This window comes from Rhinopithecus bieti, unplaced genomic scaffold (genome assembly GCF_001698545.2).
Source record: "Rhinopithecus bieti isolate Rb0 unplaced genomic scaffold, ASM169854v2 scaffold_6946, whole genome shotgun sequence".
Lineage (NCBI taxonomy): Eukaryota > Metazoa > Chordata > Mammalia > Primates > Cercopithecidae > Rhinopithecus > Rhinopithecus bieti.
The window spans coordinates 799577-810860 of NW_016805697.1; the positions used below are offsets into that span (position 1 = coordinate 799577).

At 39.6% G+C, this 11284-nt stretch overlaps 1 protein-coding gene across 1 annotated transcript in view; it reads right to left on the bottom strand.

Annotated features, from left to right (window-relative positions):
* Window positions 1-4136: 4136 nt before the first annotated feature.
* The window catches only part of GREB1L (GREB1 like retinoic acid receptor coactivator), a 167926-nt gene continuing 160778 nt past the window's right edge, over window positions 4137-11284 (bottom strand). The window contains exons 33-34 of the mRNA XM_017873530.1: window positions 9312-9450; window positions 4137-6897 (exon numbers count right to left, since the gene is read on the bottom strand). Of these exons, the coding sequence (XP_017729019.1) occupies window positions 6734-6897; window positions 9312-9450 (303 nt within the window). The 3' untranslated portion in view covers window positions 4137-6733. The remainder of the gene's footprint in view (window positions 6898-9311; window positions 9451-11284) is intronic.

Here is an 11284-nt window from a genome sequence, read left to right on the forward strand (position 1 = left end):
AAAAATAAATGGCAACTTGGCACACCTAGGCTGTTAACAAATCTCAAAGAGGTTTATAAAAACCTATAGAATACTTGGAAGCAAAGTATGGATGACTCGGTATCTGCTTTGTTATTCCTCAGAAATACTGCACTGAGTATATGCCCTCATTACTGGACTTCATTTTGATACTTGTCTATCCTTCATAGTGCCCTCTACTTTTAAAGGGTTTATATGTTGAAAAACTGCTGTGACCTTTTATGACCTGTATATAATGTAGAATAAAAATAATAAAATACTTGATAGCTTTTCTAAGTGACCAGTGTACTAACTGAGATAATGGTGTGTTGTCATTTGTGCTTTTTCAGGGTGTTTTTTTTGGTTTGATATCTTGAAATAGGATTAAAACATTGGCTTCCTAAAGGTAGTTTCCACCAGTTTGCCAAAGGATCATTTTGTCAGCAGCAAATCAGCTGAACTTTATCTCCAAAGGCAAAGTCCTTTCTGATTATTTAAGTAACATGGTACTTTTATGATGTTTCACATAAATGAAGGGCCCACAGCCCAAGAATGAATTACCACTATGGTTCAACTGAGGTTATTTTTATGAGCTGAAATGATCATATCTCAGTTGGAAACTGGCTAAAATTTAGGGCCTTAAATTAACAGGTATACATTTTATTTTCCCTATAAATTTGTGCTTTTAAAAGCACTTTGGGAGGCTGAGGCGGGCAGATCACGAGGTCAGGAGCTCGAGACCGGCCTGACCAACATGGTGAAACCCCGTCTCTACTAAAAATACAAAAATTAGCTGGTTTTGGTGGTGTGCACTTGCAATCCCAGCTACTTGGGAGGCTGAGGCAGGAGAATAGCTGGAACCTGGGAGGTGGAGATTGCAGTGAGCCGAGATCACGCCATTGTACTCCAGCCTGAGCAAAAAGAGCAAAAAACTCCACCTCAAAAAAAAAAAAAAAAAATTCTAGAGTGGTATAAGACTCTATACTCTTTGTATGGGTAGAATGATAGGGCAGGGTAAACATTTCCCTCTGATTCATCATGCTGGTCAAGCTTCTTTTCTTTCTTTTCTTTTCTTTTCTTTTCTTTTTTCTTTCCTTTCTTTTCTTTCTTTCTTTCTTTTTTTTTTTTTTAGACAGAGGCTCACTCTGTCCACCCAGGCTGGAGTGTAATGGCGTGACCTCGCCTCACTGCAACCACCGCCTCCTGTGCTCAGGTGATTCTCCTGCCTCAGCCTCCAGAGTAGCTGGGATTACAGACGCCTGCCACCATGCCCGGCTTATTTTTATATTTTTTAGTAGAAATAGGGGTTCACCACACTGGTCAGGCTGGTCTCGAACTCCTGACCCCATGTGATCTACCTGCCTCGGCCTCTCAAAGTGCTGAGTTTATAGGTGTGAGCCACTGCACCTGGCCCTAGCTTTTGATACTATCATTTCCCTTTGGGCCTGAGACTCTTCTAGTCAATCCTGGTCTCAGTGTTTGCCTGACAGGTACCATGTTTTTTTTAAAAAACAGTGAAATTTGGGATATAGTGTAGACTCTCTAGTAACTGTTAACCTCGTAATACAGGTCCAGTTTCCATAAACAATAGTATACTACTTTGACTCCTTTTGACTTGGTTTCAAGGCAACCTGGAGGTGGAAGAGGGTATATTGGGTGGTTGGTTTAAATGTTACTATTACTGAGAAACAAGTTTATTTTCATGTTTATACTGAAGATGTAGCCTCCCAAATTTTACAATTTAGGTGTTTCTCTAAGAATAGTATTATTAGTTAATACCTAACATTTGAGTGTTTGCTGTGTGTCAGACCCTGTGTGTTTAGTGCTGCATAATTATTTTATGTAATCATTATGACAGTCCTATGAGGTGTAGGGTTTATAATTGAGGAATCTGGAACTTAGAAGATAACTAAGAGCAGATTGTGTGAAAAGCGTTGAAACACTGAACTAAAGCTGTGATGTGGAGATGAAGACGAGACAGATATACATTGAAAAGATAAAATTGAAGAATTGACACAGTTGAATTGATAGGAATTTATAAACAGCCACAAAAAGATCATGGCAAAGAGGTTAAGGTAAGTGGGAATTGTGGTTTGGGTAACTGAGTTAGATTGGCAGATGGGAATACAGGGGAATTAGGTTGGGAGGATTGAATGGGGATGCCCTCAGTTTTGGTCAAGATTTTAAGGTGGTTGTAGAATCTCCAAGTGGAGATACCTGTTTAGTATACAATTGGATATGTGGATCTAGAGTTTGAGAAAGGTTCTAACTGATAAACAAATTTATGAGTTTACTTATTTATTTGAAGGTTTAGAAGGTCACCCTGGGGTCTGTAAAATGAAAAGGTAGAAGAGAGTTGTGAGGTACACCATCATTTAAGAATCTTGAAGACTGCCTAAGAAGGCATGAGCAGCAAGGTAGGAGAGCCAGAAGAGTGGTAGAAACCAAGGGAAAAATTTCAAGAATCAAAGAATGGTCAACCCTATCATACCACAATTGAAGACTGAAGAGAGCCCAAGTGATGTTGGGAAAAGAGCAGTCTCAGTGGAGTGGTGGAGGCGGCAGGGACACAGTGAGTATACACTAATGGCCACAGACTGCAGAAGAGGGTGAGTCTATAATTGCTGACTATATAAGGTGCTTATAAATTTTTTGTTAGCAGCCTTCATATCGTTGTTGGTCATCTGTAAAAGTGTCTAGCATAGAGACATTGTGAGAGCCACAAATATAGTCAGGAACTACAAGATTTTATGGGTTGATGCCTTAATCTGCATGGACACACAGATAAAAAGCAGTATTTTACTACTTCATAATATACAAGAGTGAACTTGGAGTATCTACTGAAAGCCTGACTGTTGTAAGGACAGTCAGTGAGTACAACAAACCTGCAGTGATATTTCATTTGTTCCTGTTTACTTTGCGTGGCTGCCCAGCTATAGAGTTTTATCCTTCTGGATGGGAACACAACTGGTATTCCTGCCCATCCACATTGCAGCTAGGGTTGAGATTGCTGAGTTGATTTCTGCGGTAGTGACTCTAGACATACATTTTCTTTCTCATGGCTCCTGAGCCTTTTGGCAGAAAAGGGGATGAGTTCTGTCTTTTAGCAACCCCTACCCCACCACCCTTCTGGTAAAATAAAATATTTGGAATGAAGTGGTCAGAAAACAGCTTACTGGTGTTGCCTTTTTTTTTTTTTTTTTTTTTAAACTTAATACCATCTATTGTCATAGTCACTGAAGTAGATGCTTTAACTCAACACTTGATAGTTGAGAGCACAGTGAATTTATTATGTGAATGACTTTTTCTTTGGCCTTAGAGGCAATTCCTAAAGTCATCTTTAGCAGTGTTTTTATTGTTGTTGTTTTGTTTTCAGTGAAGCCAAGGTTTCAGTGTTAGAGCAGTATTCTCCTGGACTCAGAGGAAGCTTTAAGGACCAGTTTCCAGTTTCTGTGTCTAAAGAGAAGCTTGAGAAATGTTCGTTCTCTGGATGTTGTTTCAGTCCTAAGTAGTTTAATGTGATGTTGCAGCAGTCAGGTTTCACAGTTAATAGTCTTCTCAAGGCAGCTGCTTTGGAATGTATAATGGAACACCAGTAGTCTTTACTTTCCTCTGAAAGTCTGTCATTACACTTACAAATATTTATTGCCCTTCCTGAGGGCCCTTTGGCCTAGAAGATTGTTTTCATGGATTCTATGTCAAATTCTTTTAATTTACTACACTTTATTAATAGATTGTAAGCCATTTTTCTGGGACAACAAAGTTATTTCTTCTCAAAATTTGGTAAAATTTTAAGAAGATAAAATTGATGCTACAATAACACCATCTTCATTAAACTACATAATTCTAGCAACTTTGAGAAGTTCTCAAAAAGTTTGAGAAGTTTTAACTGGAGATTAACAATAACACCTTGTATTAGTTCTAGCAACCCAAAGTTCTGTTTCCAAAAGGACATAAAAGTGAGTGTAGTTGCAGTCTTTCAAATAAAAGATTGGGATCTACTGTGTATATTTTCAACACCTCTTTAATCTCAGTTGTCCAACCTATAATGTGACTTCCAGCCTTTTTAGGACATTGCCAGAGTCAGGGAGCTTGTTTTCTTAACATGCCAGAAAATTATAAGGAAAAAATAACTTTTTGGAGGGGGTGGGAGATAACTTTAATACATTTACCAAATTAAAGGACAAAAACATAACAGTAGACACAAGACAATTTTGAATCATTAACAAAATGTGAGGTAGACTAGTGAAATTCACCAAATTTTGGTTAAGAACATTTTACAGTAATAAAGTAACACAGGTGCCCCATTTTCTAAAATCACAAAAAGCAATTGCATAAATTACAGCCAAAAAAAATTGACTACAAATATTCTCTTCTAGTTTTTAGTTTACATTCAGTATTAACCTGTGTGAACTGTTACACATGCTGAGCTTCAGCAGGTCTACAGGTGAGTTACTGTGTGGGCCTAGCGAATCCATTCATCCCACATCAGTGTCCTAAGGGATTGCAAAGCTTAAAGCCGAACACACTAGTATATATATATATATATATACAAATCATGGTGTCCTGTGCTTGTGCAATTTTATCCTTAAAGAAGGACCTGACATACTCAAGAATTATACTGATAAGATGATTTTAAAAGATCCAACCTTAGTAAGATAGGCTTTGAAAAGAATAAGCAGGTCAGTTTCTCTATTATAGGGGTGATGGTCTTTTGGCTTTATTCTGGCAAATCTCTTCCACAGAGTTAAATAGTATTTAAGAGCTCATAATAATAATTTGAATTTTCAGAGTGCAGCCCTAACTAATGGAGTACCTGCATCTGATGTAACTACTTAAAAAAATTTTTTTCTTTAAGCTATGAAGTCATAAAGCCAGAAGAAACCCTGAGAGGCCATCCACCCCAGGTACAATTGTTTTATAATTCTTTCAAGTATTTTATTTGCCCTATGTAAATGTCATTGGAATATTGCACAGTGGGTTTCTTGATATTATTTGCATTAGGCCCTTTCAACAAAACAGGAACAAGTGAAATACATTCATATTTAAACCAAACTGCTTCAAAACATACCTCTGTACCAAAAATTCTGCTGTACTAAAATTAAGGAGTTTTTTTAAATATTATATATGAGGCAGGTCCTCTTTGAAAGACAATTAAAAATGGGGTTAAAAGGAATTGTTCACTTCAAAATACAGTTAAAGCATTATAAGTAGCTATATTAAAACCGAGAGATCTGCAAACCATTTTTAGTTTAATACATTCCATTTTTTCACTAGCTGTGTAAACTCCTTGTCATAATAAAGCTGGTCAATTAACACTATTTGTTCTAAGTAAATGCAGGCTTAGTAGGCCCCTCAGTAGTTTCAGGTCACAAACAAGATCGATTCAAGTAAAAATGGCCATTTTAAGTGGGGATAAAGTAGTAAATATGGGCTAATGAGAAAACTCGAGACATTGTTCAATGATGAGAACTGGAGTAATTTAAGAGTAAACTTCTAAGACTTAGTTTGTCTGGAACATTTTCTAAAATAATGTCTTTGATAAAATATTTGAGAAATCTGTAGAAACATATGCCTCCCATTGCCGATATGGACAGACACCCCCTGCTGATTTTAATGAATCATAAAGACTCTTAATGGAGTCTTCCTTACTCCTCACAAGAGTCACTGCTAAGATGAAGTAAAAAACACTTCTCTTTTTATGGCTCAATTTCCCAATTCGGCAATTTCTGTGGCGTTGTCAGTGTAAGGTGGTAATATTCAGTGCATCTTTTAAATAAAGGAAGCTTTGCTTGAGTCCCTGAAAGGAAACAAATTAGTTTCATTCTGCAACAGAACCTCAGCCTGACATGTAGGTTTGCTGGTGCCAACTGCTTAATTCCAACCAAACGGTGGGTGGGTGCAGGTTACCTGCTGAAAGCTTCTCAACTCAACTGACTTAATCAAGTTCTTGCAAAAGATTAATTGCTGTTCCACAGTCTCATAGATAAGATATTCTTGAAGACTGGAAACACATTTAAAGAATGGGAAAAGCAAAGGAATTAGGCTAGGACAAGATGAATAAATGCACACAATGCCTGCTCTGCATTTACTGATTTGTTTGTTCAGTTTAAATAGTAAACTTTTAACTCCTGTGGAAATTTTGCCAAAAGTTTCAATACATAGAAGATTATAAATCTTAAACTAACACTGCACAGAGAAAGACAAAGCTACTTCTTTTTTTAAATACAAATATCGTCTACATTCTATCATTTCAAACCCCTGAGTAATACTGTACCAAAGTACAGATCTGAAGAGAAACTGAGGGTTCAGGCCTCAAACGTTAATCTTCAATTAATTCCACACCAATGGCATGAGTCTCATGTAACACATTCAGGCTAGTTAATGCTGACAGTTTCCCCCTAACATAGTGTAATAGAAAAAAATAATGCAAACTCCATATTCACTCTCCAAAGTATATCCTCCTCAGGATCCCATGGGCAGACCATATCTTAAGTAATTGCATAACTACCTAGGGTAGAGTTTACCTGAATTTAAGGGTCCTGTAATTGGAAGTGAAGGAAAGTGATGTCCCCAAAGACTTGGATCAGATTTGGGGAGGTCTTTGGAGAATTTAGACAAATATGTTGCACTTTGCTCCACAGTGATTGTACTTTAAAGGAAAAAAAAAATCCCAAATTGTTTCTGTCCCACCCCACCTAGGCATCTTTTTGCTGTTTTTGGTCTCTTCAAAAGCTCATACATGACGTCCAGTAAGAAAGTAGAGAGGCTTGTCTTCACTGCTGTTAGCAGTTTGAAACTCGTCCCGGAGGCGGAACTGCCACTCATCTTCTAGCTCTAAGCGGACAATCGTTTGGCGCAAGGAACTTCTGTCTTGGCAGATGACACACAGGGTAGCACCTTCAGAAAAAAAGACAGAAATACATCCTAGGCTCAGGGATTGAGTATGTAAAGAACTTTATATCTCTGATTATATTTTCTAAGCTAACACATCTGAGAACCAACAGATGGGTACATAATCTATCAGAATTAATTTTATTAAGTAGTTTTGCAAATTCAGTTTGTGTGTGTGTGAGTGAGACGGAGTCTTGCTCTGTCACCAGGCTAGAGTGCAATGGCGTGATCTCGGTTCACTGCAACCTCTGCCTCGTGGGTTTAAGCAATTCCCCTGCCTTAGTCTCCCAAGTAGCTGGGACTACAGGCGTGTGCCACCAGGCCCAGCTAATTGTTTTTTGTATTTTAGTAAAGACAGGGTTTCATCAGGTTGGCCAGGATGGTCTCAATCTTCTGACCTCGTGATCCGCCCGCCTCAGCCTTCCAAAGTGCTGGGATTACAGGTGTGAGCCATTGTGCCCAGCCCAAATTCAGTAATTTTTAAAAGAGTATAAAGTAAGTAATCTTCCAACCACATTCCCTCTTCCCTGTGATAACTAATGTTGTATTTCTCATGTGTTCCTCCTAGATTAGGGTTTCTGAACCTCAGCACTATTGGACTTGGATAATTCTTTGTTGTGGGGGCTATTCTGTGTCTTCTTTTTTTTTTTTTGGAGACAGAGTCTCGCTCTGTTGCCCAGGCTGGAGTGCAGTAGTGCGATCTCGGCTCACTGCAGCCTCCGCCTCCCGGGTTCAAGCAATTCTCCTGTCTCAGCCTCCTGAGTAGCTGGGACTAAAGGGCATGCCGCCACTCCCAGGTAATTTTTTGTATTTTAGTGGAGATGGTGTTTCACCGTGTTGCCCAGGCTGTTCTCAAACTCTTGAGCTCAGGCAATCTGCCCACCTTGGCTCACTATAGGCGTGAGCCATCACACCTAGCCTTGTTCTGTGTCTTGTAGGATGTTTAGAATCTAAACATCAGCAGTCTTGGCTTCTGCCCACTATATGCCAGCAAACAGCAGCCTCCAGTGTGACAATCAGAAGTGCCTCTGTCTCCTGGGAGGCAAAATCTACCACTCCCCCATCCCCAATAAGTCTCCAAATAAATGAATGAATGCACAGTCCCCCCACAACCCCGCTCCCTGTTTTCATGCTGCACAGTGTTCTGAACCTCACTTTCTTTGCTGATCTCAAAGGTCATTTTATCAGGATTATCTGTGATGTTTAATCTTAGTTTGTTCTTAGGCCAGTCTCTCTATTGTTTTATTTTTATTTTTTTCAGTTGGAGTTTCGCTGTTGTTGCCCAGGCTGGAGTGCAATGGTGCAATCTTGGCTTATTGCAACCTATGAACTTCTGGGTTTAAGCGATTCTCCCGCCTCAGCCTCCTGAGTAGCTGGGATTACAGGCATGTGCCACCACGCCCGGCTGATTTTGTATTTTTAATAGAGACGGGGTTTCCTCCATGTTGGTCAGGCTGGTTTCAAACTCCCGACCTCAGGTGATCTGCCCGTCTCAGCCTCCCAAAGTGTTGGGATTACAGGCATAAGCCACTGCACCCGGCCAGGCCAGTATCATTATATGGTGCATACCTATTGAAACAACTATGGTTTCTTTCTTTTTTTTTTTTTTTTTTTTTTTGAGACAGGATGTCACCCAGGCTGGCGTACAGTGGCACAATCTTGGCTCACTGCAACCTCTGCCTCCTGGGCCGAAGTTCGTCCCTCCTGAGCCTCTTGAGTAGCTGGGACTACAGGCATGTGCCACTGTGCCTGGCTAACTTTTGCAGAGACAGGGTTTTTCCAGGTTGCCCAGACTGCTTCTGAACTCCTGAGCTTGAGCTCCGATGATCCGCCTGCCTCGACTTCCCAAAGTGGTGTGATTACAGATTACAGCCTATGGTTTCTGTATCAGAATCACAACTAAGGGTTTATGTCTAGGGATGCAATTATACAAAATTATTGCAGTTGCTTCCTGACTCAGGCAATATGTTCGATTCAGTAAAATGTGTATAGTTATATACATACATATAGACTCATTAACCTGATTTCTTTTTTTTTGTTTTGTTTTGTTGTTTTTGAGATGGAATCTCGCTCTGTCGCCCAGGCTGAAGTACAGTGGCATGATCTCGCCTCACTGCAAGCTCCGCCTCCCCAGTTCATGCCATTCTCCTGCCTCATCCTCCCGAGTAGCTGGGACTACAGGCGCCCGCCACCTCGCCCGGGGAATTTTTGTATTAGAGACGGGGTTTCACCGTGTTAGCCAGGATGGTCTCAATCTCCTGACCTCATGATCCAGCTTCCTCAGCCTCCCAAAGTGCTGGGATTACAGGTGTGAGCCACTGCGCCTGGCCTCAAGTACTTTTTAAAAATATCTTTATCTTCTGTATTTTGCTCAGTGGGAACCAATAGCAATTACAAGCAAGATACTAAATTTGACTTACCTTTTAGAAATTTAAATTTCTTAAGAAGATCAGCACCTACAAAAGAGTCACAGAGGTACAAAAGGAGTCCGCTGAAAAACACTCCTTCACAGTTGACATTGCTGGAGTGGGGTCTGGAGCTGATATAGCATATGGCCACCTGAAATCATCAAGCAGAAATAGCATGGGCATTTCAAGAGCAAGCAGAATATCTGCAGTTCAGCAGCATGAGTCAGTACCTTCCTTTTTATCTATTTCAGGATAAGGTAAAGGAGATGAGTTTTTTCCAATGTTAAATGGCTTGGTTAGTTAAGCTTTGCAGCCTCTTATGTAGCATGCCAAGTGTTAACTTGTTTAAAGCTTCTCTTATTTATTTCTCATAATAAAGGACTATTAGGAGACAAATTAGTAGTAAGAAACAAGCCCTTCCATTTAAGAGTCTTTATAAAATTTAAAAAACTACCTTCTACAAAAAAGCATACTTAGGAAAGATTAAATGTTTGGATTGCCTTATTGGTGAGAATAAAAAATATTTTTGATCAGCTTTCCATTTAGATATACTTAAATTTTCAATTGGATAGAAGTTTAAGACAGTGCATGGGCTGGGTGCAGTGGTTCACGCCTGTAATCCCAGCACTTTGGGAGGCTAAGGTGGATGAATCATCTGAAGCCAGGAGATGGAGAGCAGCCTTGCCAACATGGCAAAATCCCGTCTGTAGTAAAAATACAAAAAAAAATTAGCCAGGTGTGGTGGCGTGCACCTGTAATCCCAGCTACTTGGGAGGCTGAGGCAGGAGAATCGCTTGAACCCTGGAGGTGGAGGTTGTAGTAAGCCGAGATTGCACCATTGCACTCCAGCCAGGGTAACAAGAGTGAAACTCCATCTCAAAAAAAACAGTACATGAATTTAAATTTTTGGTTCTATCTGGCTTCTGTGAACAGATGATAACTGCAAAAATTACAGGGAAATAAGATGGTTGGGAGTTAAAACAGTGGAATGGCTAAATGCATGAGCCAGTGTGCTTGGGTTCAAATACTGGTTCCTTCATTTAGTAGCCATGGAACAATGAGCAGTCTCCTTCATTTCACTATACCTCAGTTTCCTCATCTGTAGAGATAACAGTAGTACTTGTTTCATAGGATGCTTTCTGAATTAAATAACTTAGTATTCAGTAAATGTTAGCTGCTGTTAGTAGTAGTATTGAGATTGTGGACTCTAGGATAGGGGAATTGGAATATCTGGATCAAACATGTAACTTACATAAATACTGTAAAAGATGTTATTAGATCTCATGGGTGTGGGTTTTTTTTTTTTTTTTTTTTTTGAGATGGGGTCTCTGTCACTTAGGCTGTAGTGCAGTGGCACAAATCAGATCACTGCAACCTTGAACTCCTGGGGTCAAGTGATCTTCCCACCTCAGCCTTTTGAGTAGCTGGGACTACAGGCATGTGCCATCACACCTGGCTAATTACTTTTATTTTTTGTAGCAACAGGGTGTTACCATATTGTCTATGCTGGTCTCGAACTCCTGGCCTTAAGTGATCCTCCCGCCTCAGCCTCCCAAAGTGCTGGGTTATAGCCATGAGCTTTGATGCCTGGCCTTTACATCTGATGGTTTTAAGGTTCCTTCTGCTTCTAAAATTCTGTAATTCATTACCCAAGCTATAGTGTAGATTACTGAAACATAAAATGGGAATGTAAAATGTTTACACTGTGAAATTTTAAAATTAGTTTCCAAAATTGAATACAGTTGGACTTCAGTGTTAAAAGAGTATGTGTATGGACATGTGTGTTTTTTTCAATACATACAAAGAAAAAGCCCTGGAAGGAAATGTAGTACACCAAAATGTTCTTCTGGCAGGTGACTTTACTTTCTTATCATTTTAAAACATTTTTTACAAGGAGGATGTAGTACAGTAATCATTTCTAAAGGGACAGCTTAGTAGCAGGAGCCTGGTGGTGCAAGTGGCAGTTTAAAAAAAAAAAAAAAAAA